Below are 18,308 nucleotides of genomic sequence, written 5' to 3'. Positions count from 1 at the left end.
AATGTAACACTGGAGGAGCAGAGCTTTTACATCAGAGATAAATGACACAATAATGCAAACACAACAGGATCCAGTTAACACATCAAAACAACTTTGGAGATCAATAAAATGTTAGACAAAAGGTTGAAAGAGCATTTAGTGAGAGAATCATAATGAAGCCGGTTTGAAAAGCCTCATTGATTCCACTTGCTCAGCTCAGGGGAACGCTGCAGTGTACTGTCCTCAGCTGGTTGGACTTATTTGTAAAGCGCGTGTCTTCATGAGATATAGTAAAAGAGAAAAGGATGAACACAGAGAGAAGACGAGTGCGGCCGAGGCGAGACAGAGCTGCTGAGGCACTCACTTCACAGCCATTTAGGTCAAAGCTAAACAAATGCTACGCTACACAGCAGACAAACTAACACACGTATCCTGGAAGTGGAGTCAGCTCGAACAGGAGCCAAACCTCACGACAGAGGAACGAAAAGACCCACAGACCTGACACGGATATTTGCACAATTATTAGGTTTGATAATTCCATTTGAGTGTGGGTTGGAGCTATGAGAGGTAGAACTGTCAGAGCAGACAAGGTAGAATGCAGAAAGTACACCGTTTTTACACAAATAGGGTTATGCAAAAGGTAGATCACTGTGTCTGCAATCGTACAATAAAAGTGGGGCATGTACTCAGCTAAAGCAGAGAGGAAAAACAAGCCGGTGACAATATGAATAAAATATGTGAATCGCTTCTGATTAGCATGCTAACAACTAATCATCATGCTAATCACTTTGGTCTGTGGACTCTGCAGCAGACACAGGAGCTGGGAATCAAGAGAGCGAGAGAGAAATGCAATACAGCTCCAGGAACTCCAGCACGATTATGAAGCAGGTAGAGCAATCAATGCAAAGAGCGACGAGGAAGAGAGAGACACAGAACAGGCACAGGAGGGAAACGACGCCCGGAATGTGGACTTTAATGAAAGATAAGAGAAGATAAAACACAACATAAGGATAATACAGTCACAGAAAGGACATTTTGACAATCTTATGTTAAGTAAATGCTATTATTAACACAATAAATCCACCTAAACCAGCATTCTTTACTGTCTTTTAAGCCAAAACACTGAAATCACTTTATATTTTATCGACATCGTGAGGCTGATGTGTTTGGAATTCAGGGTACAGCGCAAATATAACACAATTTCATGCACTTGTTGTATCAGAATGACAAAAACACACGTCTAAGTCTAAGGTTAGAGCACGAATATAAACGCTAACATGATAAATGAGCGTGTCCTTGGAGAAAACTGACATAAAGACACAGAAGGAGGCTTTATCTGTGGAATAAACGCACTGAATGAGCTGCATTGTTTACCCAGAGTCTCCCCAAAAATGCCTCAGATGCCATTCCTTTTACATTCCTCCCCACATTATGATGATGTTACACCCAGTGGGCCAGCAAAGAGGGGTTGACCTCAGCCTCAATCTCGCTCACATAATCTAAAAGCCATTACAGGAAGGGACAAGTAATTCCGGCCTAATGGAGCAGACGCGTAAAGGGGCATCGGCGCGCTTGGAAGAAAGAGCGCACAGGAACAGAGGCTTTGCGCAGCTGAAAAAAAGGCGCTGAGCTGGATCAAAGGGCTGCGGGTGATGGTGGGGGTCAGGTGGCGGGGGCGCGCGTGGCACCAGCCCATTGGACATCAGCAGGTGTGTACATATGTGTCATGTTTCACACACTGCTCTGACCGCGGGGATGCCAACCCAGATGGGACTTTTTAGAACGCAGCATTTCAAGTGGTATCAGTTAATAGGTTAGTTCACCCCTCATTGGCTCGCCATCTGGTGCCCTCCCAGCTTGTACGTCTGGGGGAAGAGGAAACATTCACACCGCTCAGTTGTATCGCTAAACCGAAGCCGCAGTTGGCACCAGGGTTTTACGCATGAGGTTAACGCCAAAACTGAACGCGCCTCACCAGAAAAAAACGCGTGCAAAGGTTTGGAAAAAGTGTCAGCGTGAACATGAAAGCAGGAGGTTACATGTCAAGAAAAGAACATGAAGGAAACACGTATCCAAATGGTCAAAATCAAACAAGTGGCACGTTCAAAGCGCGCACATTAAACTCACCTCCAAACTTCTTCCCCCTCCCCAAAAAAAGTTGAGTTACTTTCTGTTTGGCTGAGCTGCTCCAAAAATAATCCGTGTTTTTTTTTGTGTGGATCCTTTTAGCGTTGCAGATACCCGTGTTATTGTTCTCCACCACGTGAAGACGACAATCCAAGCGGAGGGTGACAGCCAGGACTTAAGACAAGCGCGTCCAGTCCCTCCCTTCATCACAATGTGCCCGTTTGGCGCACAGACACGAGACCATGTGGCCTCACCTTCAAATCCATCAGGGATATAATGATGCTTACCTGCCATATGTTTGCATTACACATTCAGGGGGGAGGCTGGGTTAGGATGGGGCTGCTACATTTTTTTTTATTTTTTTTTTTACGCAGCTCATTGATCCACAGTGTTGAGTGAGACAAACTTAGTAAATCCATTGCAAATTAGTGGCTTGTTTTAAATGCCCTGTGCGTTAAATGTGTGGAGAAACGAGGCTTTTTTTTGAAATGAAATGGAAATGTGAATGGTGACAAACGAGGGAGAGCAGCCTATGGAGTTAGGCAGAAGAAGAGGAGGAGGTGGAGAGGAGGAAAGGGAGGGCGACTTTGAGATGACATTGAGGCTGTAGATGGTAGTTGAGTCTCTGCTTGTTGATGTTAGACAGTCGCGCGAGGAGAAGCGGCTGCTGCTGCCCGCGCTGAATCCATCCTCCTCCTCCTCCTCTTCTCGTTCTTCATCATTTCTACTTCTTCTGCTCGTTCCTCCCTCCTCCTCTTCCTCATCCCTGGTCTTTTTCAGCACTGTTTCCCGCTGGACAGCTCCTGGCCAAAGGAACAAGCCCTAAAAAAGCTCCAAGTGTTGACGCGGTTGATGCATGGTCACTTTAAGGCTTTTAATGGAAGTAATATCTCTTTATGTTCCAAGACAAATCGGGAGTTTACAACTTCTTCACCCACGGGAGGGATCTACGGATACCTCGTTCGGCTTTTGTAGCAGGAGGTGCATTTCTAACGCGGATCAACCACTGAATGTGAGTCAAACCAGTTTAATCACGTCTCATTTCCAAATTGCTTGTGTTTCAAAACGTGCATTTTCATAACGCAGGGATGTATTTTAGCAGAGATTACAGACCACAGGCTCTGCTCAGGTGCGCTGTGTGTGATGGATGTAATGTAGTGCCACGTACCTACACGCCACAGCCAATTAAACGCAGGATTGATTGCTGTTCTCCGTCTGATCCACGGTGCGGACGTGGCGCGCGCTGGTTGCCAATGAATTTGGACAATACAAGCTTTTACGCATTTGGGCTTTTATGCATTTGGACAGCCTTTGTCTCCGTGGTGCGTTCGGTGTTCTGACATTACCTCTGAGACCTCATGTTTGGATTTCTGCATGTGTCTAAGTGTTACAAGAATCTGCAGGTGGTAATTGGTCCAATTCGTTGTGCTTTTCCCTCCGAGCCGCTGCACACTCGTCAGTCTTGTATGTTCTGTATCTGCTGTGTTGTTGTGTGTCTCAAAGTTTATTTTCTTATTTATATTTTTCAAAGGTTTGCTCTGTGTCCATGTTTATGCTGATCTGTTTTCACTGCTGTTAATTACGCGCAATCTGTCGCTCTTAGTTGTGGGAGCAAGTCCAGGATGACTTTGCCATCGATGTTTTTTGATGTTTGAGTCTGAGATGAATGAAAATGTTGCCTGGAGACGCGGTTATTTTGATTGCATTGATTTGCTGATTTCAAATGTGCTCACTTTTACGCACATGACAGTAGAATCATGTTTTATTAACGCTTTCAGGTTGAGGGCATCTGACTGAGCCAGGCTTCCATCCAACAGTCCCAAAGGTTAGGTCTAAAAACACCGCGAAGCTGCTGTCTACGTGGACAGGTGCTGAAGCCTCACGTCCCACTGCCAGGACCTTTGCCAAACCCAGAGACATGGCGACGAACGGCACCAAAGCGGATGGACAGGTGACAGAGCTCAACGAGGTGGCGACAAATAACGACAAACCCAAGACTCTGGACGTGAAAGGGGCCGAGAAGAAAAAGGAGGTGCCTGACAGAGAGACATGGGGGGGAAAATTTGACTTCCTCCTGTCGTGTGTGGGTTACGCAATTGGACTGGGCAACGTGTGGAGATTTCCATATCTCTGTGGAAAAAACGGTGGAGGTAAACAGTTTATTTGTCCCTCAGAGATGATTTACATGACATTATATTTATCTAGAGTGTTTTAGGATGAGCAGCGTTTTATTTTCACACAGAGTGTGTGCTGCACTGAACAGCTCCAGCCTAAATCACACTTTACTTGTGTCCATCCAGGAGCCTTCTTGATCCCATATTTCCTGACTCTCATATTTGCTGGAATGCCCTTGTTTCTGCTGGAATGCTCACTTGGTCAATACACCTCCATTGGAGGGCTGGGTGTGTGGAAACTGGCGCCTATGTTCAAAGGTACTGCTTCTATGGATGTTAGTGTGATGCTGTATTATTATTTCCATGGCTGTTAGTGTAAAAGACGACAGTGACAGTGTTCATGGGGGAGACTATTTGTATTTATAGAGGACACGTGTGGAGTTTTACTACGGTACATAAAATGTATTTCTGTGTGATAGGTGTGGGCCTTGCAGCTGCTGTCTTGTCCTTCTGGCTCAATATTTACTACATTGTAATCATTGCCTGGGCCATTTACTACCTGTACAACTCCTTTACCACTGTGAGTATTCATGCTACATAAACTGCAATGGCCACAGGGCCAAGGTTGTAATATCAGGCCATGCTGCTGCTACAGCCGTGACACACGCCAATGTGTTTTACAGGACCTTCCCTGGAGCTCATGTAACAACGTATGGAACACAGAAAAATGTTACACAAACTACAGCATTGCAGACACCACCAACCTGACCAGTGCTGTGCTGGAGTTCTGGGAGTAAGAGATCACCATTTTGTTGCATTGCTTTAAAGCATCTTGCATGCGATCCTACACTGATGCATAAAGACTCCTCTGCTGCATGCCCATGTCCGTGAGTGGATAATAGTCTTATTGTTGCTCACTCTGACTCTTAGGCGCAACATGCACGAAATGACCGATGGCTTGGAAAAACCAGGCCAGATCCGAGTGCCACTGGCAATAACACTGGCCATTGCTTGGGTCCTTGTGTACTTCTGTATCTGGAAAGGGGTTAGCTGGACAGGGAAGGTAAGACTTTTGGGTGCCCAAAGGCAGCTCCCAATGAGGTTTGTGAGAAATCAAATATTTAGCAGTGTAATATCACTCTCATCAATCATTCAGACCACAGCTAGCATTGTCCAGATTGATTTATAAGACAAGCCATCACACTCTGATGTTCTCTGATCTGTTCTGCCTGTGGTGGCTCCTGGCACAAGTTGTGTGAGGTTTAAGAGGAGCAACAAGCAGCCTTAAACTCTATTCTCATGTTGTGCACTATCTCACATGAAGCACTTCACCTCCCCTGTGGTGCAGCATTTCTTTAGCCCGACACATCGTCATGGCAAATTCTATTTGGACTGGTCCCAAAAACAATAACCCTACACATTTACTCACAAACTGCATGGATTTTCTCATCAGAGTGCACATATTATGGAAACTTGATTTAAAAAAGCTTCAGTTAACCCGCTTTATTTGCATTTATGAAAGAACCATTTTCATTTTGAATATTTCGTTCTAAACCCACAGAGTCCATCTCTGACCGTGTTTGTGTTGTAGGTTGTGTACTTCTCTGCTACATATCCTTACTTCATGCTGTTCATTCTCTTCTGTCGTGGGGTCACCCTGCCAGGAGCTTTTGACGGAATTAAGTTCTATGTGACCCCTGACTTTGAGAAACTCAAAGAATCCGAGGTTTGATAAAAGCTGATCTCTTCACAGCGTTGGGCCTCATTCAGTGCATTAACAGCAGTGTTTGTGTTACAGGTCTGGCTGGATGCAGCCACACAAATCTTTTTCTCTTACGGTCTAGGCCTGGGCTCACTTATAGCTCTGGGCAGCTATAACCCTTTCAACAACAATGTTTACAGGTAAGATCCAGATGTGATGATGTGTTTGTGCAAAATTAGAAAAATCAGTCTCTGAGCTCCTAGTTCAGATTGTCAGTAATTAAACTGGTCCATTAGAGCTCATTATGTTTCCTTTTACAGGCTCATGTTCAAGGGCATTGAGTAACAGTCCCCATTAATGTCACTGGCATGAATATAATAGAATATACACTATCAGTCCATGGAAAAACAGGTTTAATTCTACGGCTGTGTGGCTTTAGCGGGGAACAGAACACACTGCATGAGTTTTATTCTATAGCCTCATGTTTCTATGCATAGACTCTATAAAATAATATATATAAACAGTCTATGGTTCTAGGTCACATAAAACTGAGTTAATGCTGAAATTAAAGGACCAACTTGTAACTTACATGAATATAGTCAACTGTACTGCGTGTATTTATAGAAGAAGAAAAATTCAAATCTGTCACTGGACGTTTCGCTGTTTATCCAAAACGTTTCTTTTACTATGGATCATAAATGGACATTTGCAGGATTAGACAGACTGTATTTATAAAACCACGTAGAAAATGTAACACAAAATATGGACCAAAGTGAGGCAGGATGGTAAAGTTTGTACTGACAGCTCATCGCTCTACAGAGATTACAGACTGTACTGTTTTGGGCAAACTCAGCATAGTGGAAAAATCTAACAACACATTGTGATATCTCCTGTCTCCAGAGACTCTATCATTGTGTGCTGTATCAACTCGTGTACCAGCATGTTCGCTGGCTTTGTCATCTTCTCCATTGTTGGTTTCATGGCTCATGTGACAAAGAGACCCATTGCAGATGTAGCAGCATCAGGTAAAACAGCCGATATGATATTTATAATCAGTGATGGGAAGAATGCTTTGAAAATGTATTACCTGCAGTACTTTTACATCGATTGTATTTAAATTATAGTGTAAAGACGCAACATAGGGTTAAAAACAGCTTAATGTTTGTTTCTCCATTTGTTCTTCTCACCTGCTTTACTACAAGAGCTGTGTTTTCTATGTTTTCACTAATTATGAGCAGTTTGAAGCCTAAACTGTGCGATCAAGTACTGCAATATAATCTTTTGCCTTCTGAAAACCACCAAATGAAAAAGTATCTGTATCTATCTGTGCACAGTTACTCACATTTAGCATTCTGAATATGTATTTCCATGTGCATGTGTTCAGTTACTTCCCAACACTGTTTATAAAGTACTATTTAATGCGTTCAAAACAAAACGAGTGAGCCTGAATGAGACCGAGCTCTTGAGACTACGTCCTGTGTTCAGGTCCTGGTTTGGCGTTCTTGGCGTACCCCGAGGCGGTCACCCAGCTGCCCGTGTCTCCGCTCTGGGCCATCCTGTTCTTCTCCATGCTGCTCATGCTGGGGATTGACAGCCAGGTAGGCACAGGAAGATTAGGAAATGTCACGATTATCATGGCCAGAATAATGAATGATTACGGTAAATGGTCAAATTCAGATACAGCGCTTTTCCACCTTCGAGTCACTCAAAGCACTTTACATCAAGAAACACTCACATTCACACACACATTCACAGACACTGGGGGCGAGATGGGTTAAGTGTCTTGCACAAGGACACAATGACAGCATTCATCTGTGGGAGCTGGAATCGCGCTGCAACCCGTTTTTATGTTCAGAGCGGGATTCGAACCACCAACCTTCAGATCAGTGGACAAACACACTACCAACTGAACTACTTGATCATGATAATTATTGAATTTGAAATCTGCTTAAAATGTTCTGGATATGAATAATTATAATTTTAATATTATTAAAGTATCAAGTATCTCGGGGTCTTGTTCACGAGTGAGGGAAGGATGGAGCGTGAGATTAACAGCTGGATCGGTGCAGCGTCTGCAGTGATGTGGTCGCTGTATTGGTCTGTTGTGATCAATAAGGAGTTTGAGTCGAAAGGCAAAGCTCTCGATTTACTGGTCAGTCTACGTTCCTGCCCTCACCTACGGTCATGAGCTCTGGGTAATGACCGAAAGGACAAGATCGCGGATACAAGCGGCCGAAATGGGTTTCCTCCGCAGAGTGGCCGTGCGCACCCTTAGAGATAGGGTGAGAAGCTCAGTCACACAGGAGGAGCTTGGAGTAGAGCCGCTGCTCCTCCACGTCGAGAGAAGCAGGTGGCTCGGGCATCTGCTCAGGATGCCTCATGAACGCTTCCTAGGGAGGCATATCCCACCAGGAGGAGCCCCCGGGGAAGACCCAGGACACGCCAGAGGGACTATGTCTCTCGGCTGGCCTGGGAGCGCCTTGGGGTCCCACTGAAGGACCTGGAGGATGTGTCTGGGGTGAAGGAAGTCTAGGAGTCCTTGCTTAGACTGCTGTCCCCGCGACCCGGCCCCAAACAGGCGGAAGAAAATTAATGAATGAATAGTATGAAACGTTCCATATTTAAACCACTGTTATAACATCGTACTTTGTTATAAATGAAAACAACAGTGATCTACGCGAGATCACCAGGGAGAAGAAGGGTTGTTCTGCACATTCTGGTGATATAACAGGGATTATCTTTTTTGGCGATTCTCACAATTATAAAAAAAAAAGTCCCACAAATGATTCTTGTCTACCTTTTTCCTTTTTTATCACTATAAACGATATTACTGTTTATCGTCCCATCTCTACAGCCAGATACAAGTTTTGTCTTTAGCTCTTCGGCTAAAATAACAAAACACAAACCACTCTTTGGACTTTTAAAATGTTCTGCAATTCTCTCCATCTTGTGTCTTTATGTTACGTAAAGGGAAAGGGGTCAGATAAGGCCACAGAGCGAAACGACGAGACAACAGAGCAAACTGAAAAACACAAAACCAAAATAATGAGTCTAAATACTGAGTTTTTTACATTTACCATTTGTTTTTGTAGAATTTTTAGTGTCTTATGTGTTTGCCGATATTACAAAAACAACACTGCGTAATGTGCAGAACTAGGAGACATCTATTAAAAGAAAATAGTCTCAACCCGATCTATCATTTGGTAATAGGCCCTTTAAGAAACACTAGCCATCGGCCACAGACTTCCCATAATTCAATCAGTGAATTAATTCCCAGACTAAATGAGCACATAAACATGATTACTTAATATTGTCTTGCACCATACAGCAGATAAAGAGAGAGAGAGATCGAGGACGTGTCAACAAACAACAGCTTTCTGCTTTTCTGATTATAATGTGCATAATATTATAGGATTACGTACGTCTGCTCTTTGGAAAATCTAAAAATGGTCAAATACCCTTAAGTTTTAACGTTACGATAAATGATGATTAACCGTTGCTTATTTAAAAAAAAAAATCTGATATGCACAGTAATATCTGCATTTATTTGTTTATTTATTACCATTATTTATGACCAAGGCTAATTTGCATTGTCTATCCCTACAATGGCTTTTACGAAAGGCAAAAAAACAGAAAAACATACAGGTTTCACTTGGCAAATGCAGGTCCTGGTGGTGTATCAGCGAGGAAACGTCTGACAACTGTTTAAGACACGTTTATAAAATTGATATGCGCATTACGATAATACATTTTGAAGTTTGATCTATCAATGAAGCAAATATAGACAATAAACAATCATATTTTAACTAATTTATGCCACAAGAGCAGATTTAAATCACAAAAACTACTAAATTGTGGTACAATATTGTTAAAAATCCTGAGCTGCAATAAATAAACAGCAGAATGAAACACTTTAGACATTAGTTTGTGTCTGTAATGACGCTTAGAAGTGATTAATCCAAACTTTTGCTTAAATCTTATGATACAGACTAAAAATAACCCAGCTTTTTCACGTAGTGCGAACAAAAAGTGAATCCTGAACGATGAGCTGATGTAGTGATCTGATGTAGTGATCATCATGACAAGTTCGTATTTATCTATATGTTTAGTCTTTTTCCAGACCAAGGTTTAGTTTGTTTGGCCTGCTCACTAGCGCCTCAGAGTGGTCACGTGATGTCGCTGTGACCTGTCCAGTCCAACGATTTAAACAGGTTTTGGCGCTGCCTTTCTACCGCTGGAGGCAGGACGACAGCGCCATCTGCAGTCCGACTTGTTCAGGACAGTATTGCAGGTGTGTGACAGTAAAAACGCCCCTTGGTCCCGGTTTATTGTCCCTGTATTTCGATTTGCTCCTTAATCCAGCGACAATGTTTGGATGTCCGTTGTCCTCTGTCCCGTTGACGTTCCCAGGTTTTTATTCACAATGACGTCCTGGAAACCGGTCCCCAAAACACAATATTGGCGCAACCCATTTGAAATGAACTAAATAACATTAACATTGCGATAATACTTCATTGTAAACCTTTTTATTTAACATAATAACTCCTCTTTTACCTCCACACTTGGGACGCAAACTGCTATAGCACATTCACACCTATCCAACCTACATTCAAACATAAACAGCCTGATCGTTTTTCTCTTGCAGTGAAAAAGTATCGGTGTAAACGTTCACAATGTAAGTCTCTGTGCTCTCCTCAGTTCTGCACCGTTGAAGGCTTCATCACTGCTCTGGTGGATGAATTTCCCAGAGTTCTTAGGGGCAGGCGAGAGATATTCATTGCGGCTGTCTGCGTCGTGTCGTATGTGATCGGACTCTCAAACATCACGCAGGTAAAGACGCTGACAGTTCCAAGACGCTAACTCTTTTATTCCCCATGTTAGCAATGTCCCATATTTTTTACAACGTTATCCATTTTTATGTAACCAGGGTGGGATCTATGTGTTCAAACTGTTTGACTACTACTCTGCCAGTGGAATGTGTCTGCTGTTCTTGGTCTTCTTTGAATGCATCTCCATATCCTGGTGCTACGGTGTGTATCATCATTTGTTCCGTTAAATGTTTAAACAAACCCATTTTTTTTTTTTATCCGATGCCGTTTTAAATCTATTGCTTACGAAACGCAGCCCTTTTTTTGTAGCCGCAGCCTCAAGGTCGCTGAGCCCTCGCGTGTTCCACTTCACCCTCCTCATCATCATCATCGTGCGTGCCAGGCCGGCAGCAAATTGAAATAAATTGAATCTGAATTTTGAATCATTTCTCGCAGGTGTGAACAAGTTCTATGACAACATCCAGGAAATGATTGGCTACAGGCCCTGTCTATGGTGGAAGCTGTGCTGGGTTGTGTTCACGCCTCTCATCGTTGCTGTGAGTTTTTGTAACTAACATCACATCTAGTCAGAAAATAAAATAAAAATATACAATAAACAGAGTCCGTATTACCCATAGACTGTAAAAAAAAGTGAACTAAGTGAGTATGACGTCACTCGCAGTGTTCAGCTTCAGTCAAATGATGCTAATCGAGGCTAGAGCAGTTATAGCGGTGAATTTGGAGCAGAGTTGCATGCTAGGAACTCTAACCGCGAGTATCATAGCAACCAAAGAGCCAATCAGGAGCGAGGTTGTTGAAGGTAACGCCCCTTTCGGCAAAAACAGCTGGTTTAGCAGGGAGCAGGAGCTTAGCAACGCTGTCAATCAAACCTGCTGCTAATGCTAACAGAAGGCGCCCTGACTTGTCTGTTATTAATGTTTATATCTTGGTTTACGGGCGCAATAGCGAAATAAAAACACCAGGATCTTGTAGAGCGGGTTAACACGAACGTTTTAATGATGACAGCAGTTGCAGAGAGAGAAGGGGTGACAGCTTTTCAATAGAAAGTTAATTGGAGCCAGAGTCAATGGAGCCGAAAGCGTGCCCATGCTCACGTCCTATTTGAAACGCGGCGGCTAGCAGGTTAGCTATGTCCGTTTATATATACAGTCTGTGGTATTACCTGCCCGCGGCCGTGTTGCGATGACACTGAGGGGCCTGGAGTCTGAAGTGTCTGGATGTATAAGTGTCTTTTGTCGTCCACAGGGGGTGTTCTTGTTCAGTGCCGTTCAAATGGTTCCTCTCACGATGGGAGACTACGTGTTTCCGGGCTGGGGTCAGGGCGTGGGCTGGCTCATGGCGTTGTCCTCCATGGTCCTCATCCCAGGATACATGATCTATATGTATATGGGCCTCAAGGGGACCTACAAAGAGGTGAGAGCGCACATGTGTTAGGCCTGTGTCAGTAACTACAATATTGACTTTAGCATTTAGTATTGATGAATCATGTTTTTGCTCTGATGTAACGTCAAACCACATGCAAACTGTTGGGGTTCTTGCTGCTAACGCTATCCTTGCTAACCATGGTTCTCCACAGTGACCGCCCACTTTGAGGTTCCAGTAGTACATGTTTTGTTTTTTTTCCCATAGAGTTTCAAAAGGAAATTATTTTAGAAGTTTAAAAATTAGCTGGCGGTTAATCAGTGCTAATTAAACAACACAATACCTATAATTAATTGAAAATCTGTTTGAAACTTTAGAAATTTTGCCAAATTTTAAGTTTTAAATTCTCTTTTGATCTGAAAACAACAGTGTGATGGACATTAGCTAGGGGTCTGTAATCCCGGGCCCCAGAGTCTTACGGGCCCAGAATTGGACCCTTTTCCTAATCATTTATGTCAGAGGGGGGCCCGTGTGAGGCATCTTGCCCTGGGCCCCCAAATTTCTGTTGACGGGCCCGGACAGTAATCACCACATCGCTGGTTAGCCACTTTTGTACTTTAAAACTCTTCATCTAAGTCAGAGGTGTCAAACACATTTTCGCCAAGGGCCACATCAGCAAAATGGCTGCCGTCAGAGGGCCAGATGTAAAATAAATGTAACTACTTTTTAAGTAGTTAACTACTACTAGTTAATTAACTGTTTCTATATTTATTTCTTATTCAAGTTACAAATATTACATATGTATTTGCCTAGATGTAAAAATATGTCTGTGTAACTGCGTATCTCCTGATAAAATGACATTTTAAGACCATCAGACCTTTTAATTTACCCTGTCGAGGGCCACATAAAATGATGTGGAGGGCCACAATTAGCCCACGGGCCTTGAGTTTGACCCATGCGTTCTAAGGGAAAAATGAATGAGAAATGTATTGTGGAACCCTGGCTGGCTTTGACTGTGGAGCTCCATTGCGTTTGTCGGTGCCATGGTTTGGTCTTTATATAAGAGATCGGATCCTCGTATTTTAGGACTATTATATCATTGACATTCAGTGACCCTTATGAGATATTTTCTATCTATATCAATATATTGTGTAATGATTCAGGCGTACTTGTTACATAACCCCTGTCTGTATGTGGTTTCCAGCGTATTCGGATAATGTTCCAGCCGCCCGCAGTGACCAGGAGGCCTCAGGAGAACGGCCCGGAGCAGCAAGTGGAGACCAACACCGCAAACCTATCGAGTCCCACCAACGCAGCCAGCCCCTCCACCCAGGCCCCCCCGAACGCCGCCAGCCCCTCCACCCAAGCGCCCCCGAACGCAGCCAGTCCGGTCAACCCGCCCGCAACCAGTCCCAACCCGGTGACTAGTGCCAGCGCGGCCCCCGCCCCCGCCAACCCGCCCACCGTGTCCAGTCCGACAAACCCAGCAACCAGCCCCACCACCACCACCGTCATCACCACAACTGTTAGCGCCAGTGCAGCTAGCGTCACCGCAACCACCAAAAGTAGCCCGACCAGCGCTGTGCCCACTGTAGGGAGCCCAGTGGAGGCGGTGAACCCTCCAAGCACAATGAGCCCCACCTCCAACCTGACCAATGCAGAGGCCAACGTGTAGACAACGAGCAAACCCTCATGGAGCATGTAGATAAAAGAGAACATTACAAAGAACTTCCAAGATTTCAATTGATTCACCTACCTCCGAGGGCAATATGTGATCAAAACAGATTTTCAAAAAACATCTATAATTTATTTTCTGCATTTGTAAAGCCAAGTCAATGATGTCTCATTGTTGGCTTGCGTTCTGGAAAACAATATCAAAGACTGTTAGTGTTCACGACTACAACGTCAATCTGAAATGTAAACATACTGTGTACTACCGTGAGAAAAGAAGAAAAAATACCTAGAGAAATAGATTAGAGATTTGTTGAATATCTTCATGAATCAAGTAAATACAGTGTGAATATAGTAGATGAAGTAGTGAACTAAACTGAAGAGTGCAATGGATTTTCTTGTGGATGTTTACGACGCCTCACACAGATGTCTCTGGTGTTAGCGTTGCACTCTGTGAGGTACAGGCCACAAGGCGAGCACAAGCTCAGAGTAAGCACAATGCCAATAAGAAGTTCATGATTACGAGTCCTGGAGATATGTGTGTGAGAGAGACTGTTATTTTTTCCTTCCTTTTACAGTGGAAAAAAGAGAAAAAATACTTTTATGTGATTGAAACATTTTTAGAATTATTTTTAGGATGTTTTATACTATATGTGTTGTGAAGGAGGACCAAAATCAATAGGCAGACAAAAGCAAAAACTATGCCATTTAGTGTTGGGTTGGCAAAGCACAGGGTACAAAGAAGTACACAAAGCACAGGGTTAGAAAAGTGATTTACAAACATTGTCTATCCCTTAATGCTGACAGTCAGTCCTGTTTACTTTTTGCATGCTTTCCTCAGGAACATCAGTAAAAAATATCTGAAATATCTCCTGACAAACACAAAAGAATAAGAACAGAGAAGGCCTTAAGCCAACAAACCCATTCTGTCCGAGCCATAGTCTATTTACACGACTGGGCACAAAGACAAAACACAGCTCTGTAAGCTAGCACAAGCCTGGACCAACTCTATGTCTCTGTAGTCATTCCTTTCTCCATGTGTGCTGATCAAGCATAGTTTGATCTATATGTATTGAGCAATACATATGTAGATGTGCGTATGTGTGCAGGCCAGTAAGCAAGTGGTCTGTTTCTCTTTTTGTTCCCGTTGTCTTTGCTTCAATATTGAAAAGCACAAAGCTTTAATTTCCCCAGACTTTTGCCATGGCGTGTAAGGACAATGTTAGTTTGCTTCTATGGCAGCTACTGTGAGAGGCATCTGGATGAACAGCACATGTTTACTTTGAAAAGCAAAACAACTGAGCGAATATGTGAAATGGCTACAGTTCATGTCCTGTGAATTTTGTATAAAGTTACTCTGCCACAGTTTTCTCTGGAAATTTGTTGTAAAACTGTACCGTGTAAAACATGTAACTGTGAATGTCTGTATTACAATGGAAGTTATTGTCTAAATGTTGAAAAAATGGAGTTGCTGTTTTCTGCAATAATATTTTGATCACAGAAGCTAAAGCACATACCTTACAGAAATATATGAGAAAGATGATGACAATGAAGATGCTGAGGATTATATTAAAAATAGATGTCTAGTAAAAGAATATTGTTTTGTATATTTTTAACTGTCTCACTGCCTAATGTAAAACAAAATATAAACATGATATGTATCTAAATGGTGTCATGATAAAGCACGATTGTTATGTTACAAATCGAAAAAGACTGAAAAAATAAAGAGTTATAGAAGTTATAAATACCATATACGTTTGGCATATGTCGCTTATAGCATGTGTGTTTTAAGCAGCAGCCCCTCGCCTACAACCCTCTTATTAAGAAATTGGGTCAGCTCAAGTATCCTGCGCTCCGAGCGGAATCCCGTAGCATTAATTGGCTATTGTTCAGATCCTTGTGTTTAAATCTGCGCAGATAATAACCCGTAGATGATTACCATGTTCAAAACGTGCGAAAAGGAACATGTAGTTTTATCGAGCTCATGTGGGACGCTTCAAATTAAACAAAAGCTGTGATTTTGTAGACAATGACATTCCACCACGGGGGTAAAACGCAACTGGGGAATAGCAAAGAAACATCAAACGCGAGCGGAGAAAACAGTTTGAAAACCCTTCCTTGTGCTTTATAGAGTGTCAGAAAAACCCAAGCTGATACAGAGGCAACGGCAAGCAAGAAAAACAGCACAAAACAGCTCCTGCCCTGGGGCCTGGCGTGCCCACCCGCCCCATCTCCACAACCTCTTATAGCTCAGTGTGCGTTTGTGTGTATATGTGTGTGAATGTGCGTGTGCGTGCACTCTATCCCCCACCTCCTCCTTGCTTCCATTAGCTTCCAGTGTGTGATAAAAGAGACGGCACCAGCTGACACCACCACAATGACTCGCCGTGGATAAAAGAATGAGATGTCCTCTCTTGTAGCTCGTGGCGAATTCTGTCTGTGTCTGCGTTTGTAAGGGAGAGATAGAGAATAAGAGAAAGAGGTTAGAGATGCCGACTACCAGGCTTTGAATAATGCCCCTAATGGCCGCTCGAACAAACTAGCCCCTGATGGATGGCTTCACTCGTCTCCCTTTAGTCCCACATGTGCAATTTAGCATCATTACCAGTGAAAACCAGTCACCACCGCGATGGAGCAAGCTGATGTGTAGCCTCCACCACAGCCATAGATCATCATTTTGAGCAGGGGCGGACAGGAGAAGGAAGCTCTTGATTAGCCGGTGCAATCTGGCAGAAACACAATTATTCACAGGTTAAGGTCAGCGGTTTCAAGAGCCTAAATAATGGGCTTGTTTACTGCCATTTTAGTGCAATACTGGTTTTATTGTAGGCAGTAATAGGATGGCTTTATTGGGATTGGATGTCTATAAACAGCAGGATTTTGCGTTTTAGGAGCAAGGTGTGGAACCAGGCTGGTTTGATAAGCAGGATGGAAATTCTTATTACATTATAGGCTATTACTCCACTGGTATGAACGCATTACTGACCCCAAAAGACCTACGTTTTCAGTTGCCTTGTCCTACATAACTAATCTGCATTTTAATTTGACCAATCCTTCTCAAAACGAGTCAGTATGTCTTCTACAACCTTGGGAGGTACTATTTTTCTCCTGCTAATATGACTTTCTCCTTTAATATGATTCTAGCTTGAGGTGACCAGATTTTCAAAACCAAAAACTGGGAAACAGCCGAGTTGGGGTGTTTGATAATAATAAAATTGTGAAAACAGCGCGTAATTAAGAATATTATTATGCACTGGGTTCATTCATGATTTATTCACGCATCTTGCTCTGAGTCAGTTTATAATCTGAGCAACTTCAGTACAGTTGAGTACATATTTTGTGTTTTCTGTATTTTGGCTAAACAAATAATAAAGTATGCCTGTTTTTACTGTTGGAGAGGGTCAAATTGGTCAAAAATAGGGACATCTGGGACATTTCTTCTTTAAAACTGGGACAAATGAATGGTTTTGGATAAATCTAGTGGGACAGAGGACACAGTGTTCAAAACTGGGGCTGTCCCGGGTCAATAGGGACGTCTGCTCACCCTATATCTAACTGTGTGATTTGTAGTCAATCTTTAGCTAGTCTATTGAAGTTTTAGCTTGACATTAATTAATGGACTTCTGGCTTTTTTATGGGATCCGAATCTATTAGATCAGTTCCTTTCAAAGAGCCGTTCGAAAGACTGTTTATTTTTTACTGTTTATTTTACAAACTAATCACAGAGAAAAGTGACCAAGCCTCAGATGTGTTTGAAATGGTTCAAAGTGAAAGTGGGAGTGTGTTTACCCTTTCAAATTATGAAAATCTACATAAAACTTTGCACTACGATAATAATAACAACTTAAAAATAACTGAACTAACTGAACATCTTTGGAATTATGAAAAAAAACACACAAAAAAACAACCCATAAACATAAAAATACATACAACGTTGCATTACAATAATAATAATAATAATAATAATAATAATAATAATAATAATAATAATAATAATAATAATAACAACTTAAAACTAACTGAACTAAATTAGAAAGAAAAAAATTCCGGTTCCAACCGTTCACGTTAAGGAACCGTTCAAAAGATTCGTTCTCGAATCACTATCACTTCACTACATAACACTATCTTGACTATGAATTTTTATTTATTTTATTTTATTTTATTTCATATTATGGTAGATAGTTGCAATTTCAAAAGTTTCAAATGAAGAAAGAAATAATTTTAGTAGCAAATTTGTTATTGTTGACGTGTTAGCCGCTAGCATAATTTGTTAGCATGTTTAGTTAGCCCGCATGCGCAGTCTTATCCAAACGGCGCGTGAACCTTTAGCAAGTAAGTAAAGTATTTTTATTTTGCTTTTAAAACCCAATATTAAAGTTGTATGCCTCTTTTTCACTTACCTTGCAAGTCATCCACGCTTCTCAGGTTGTAGCTTTGTCTAAATATAGAAACTTCACGTCCCAATAAGAAGAGAAAGACATAATGAGGCTATGTACACGAGCGGTCTGTAAACGCTGCAAAATA

The 18,308-nt window shown here is 42.4% G+C and overlaps 1 protein-coding gene and 1 long non-coding RNA gene across 3 annotated transcripts; one reads left to right on the top strand and one right to left on the bottom strand.

Annotated features, from left to right (window-relative positions):
• The first annotated feature begins 2,757 nt into the window (after positions 1-2,757).
• slc6a1a (solute carrier family 6 member 1a) lies at positions 2,758-15,532 on the top strand. Of its 2 annotated transcripts, none has more exons than XM_033969386.2 (15): positions 2,758-3,118; positions 3,885-4,256; positions 4,407-4,538; positions 4,700-4,800; positions 4,904-5,013; positions 5,151-5,283; positions 5,812-5,946; positions 6,019-6,122; positions 6,823-6,947; positions 7,408-7,520; positions 10,621-10,752; positions 10,850-10,952; positions 11,187-11,287; positions 11,997-12,164; positions 13,318-15,532. In XM_033969386.2, the coding sequence occupies exons 2-15, from the start codon at positions 4,025-4,027 to the stop codon at positions 13,786-13,788; spliced, it is 2,160 nt and encodes a 719-aa protein (XP_033825277.1). In that variant the 5' UTR covers positions 2,758-3,118; positions 3,885-4,024; the 3' UTR covers positions 13,789-15,532. The 2 variants fall into 2 exon arrangements, with proteins under 2 accessions (XP_033825277.1, XP_033825278.1); XM_033969387.2 differs by lacking the exon at positions 2,758-3,118 and adding an exon at positions 3,436-3,509 and having other exon boundaries at positions 13,318-15,492.
• On the bottom strand, positions 12,005-16,481 carry LOC129456384 (uncharacterized). The gene is made up of 3 exons (XR_008648734.1): positions 16,390-16,481; positions 16,096-16,227; positions 12,005-12,154 (listed from the first exon to the last, which is right to left on the bottom strand). It is a non-coding gene; the product is annotated as an uncharacterized LOC129456384 (long non-coding RNA).
• Between the last annotated feature and the right edge of the window lie 1,827 nt (positions 16,482-18,308).

The sequence above is a fragment of the Periophthalmus magnuspinnatus genome, chromosome 7, assembly GCF_009829125.3.
Source record: "Periophthalmus magnuspinnatus isolate fPerMag1 chromosome 7, fPerMag1.2.pri, whole genome shotgun sequence".
NCBI classification, from domain to species: Eukaryota; Metazoa; Chordata; class Actinopteri; order Gobiiformes; family Gobiidae; genus Periophthalmus; species Periophthalmus magnuspinnatus.
Note: the sequence above shows the minus strand (reverse complement) of the source record. Positions and strands in the feature narration are given on the sequence as shown.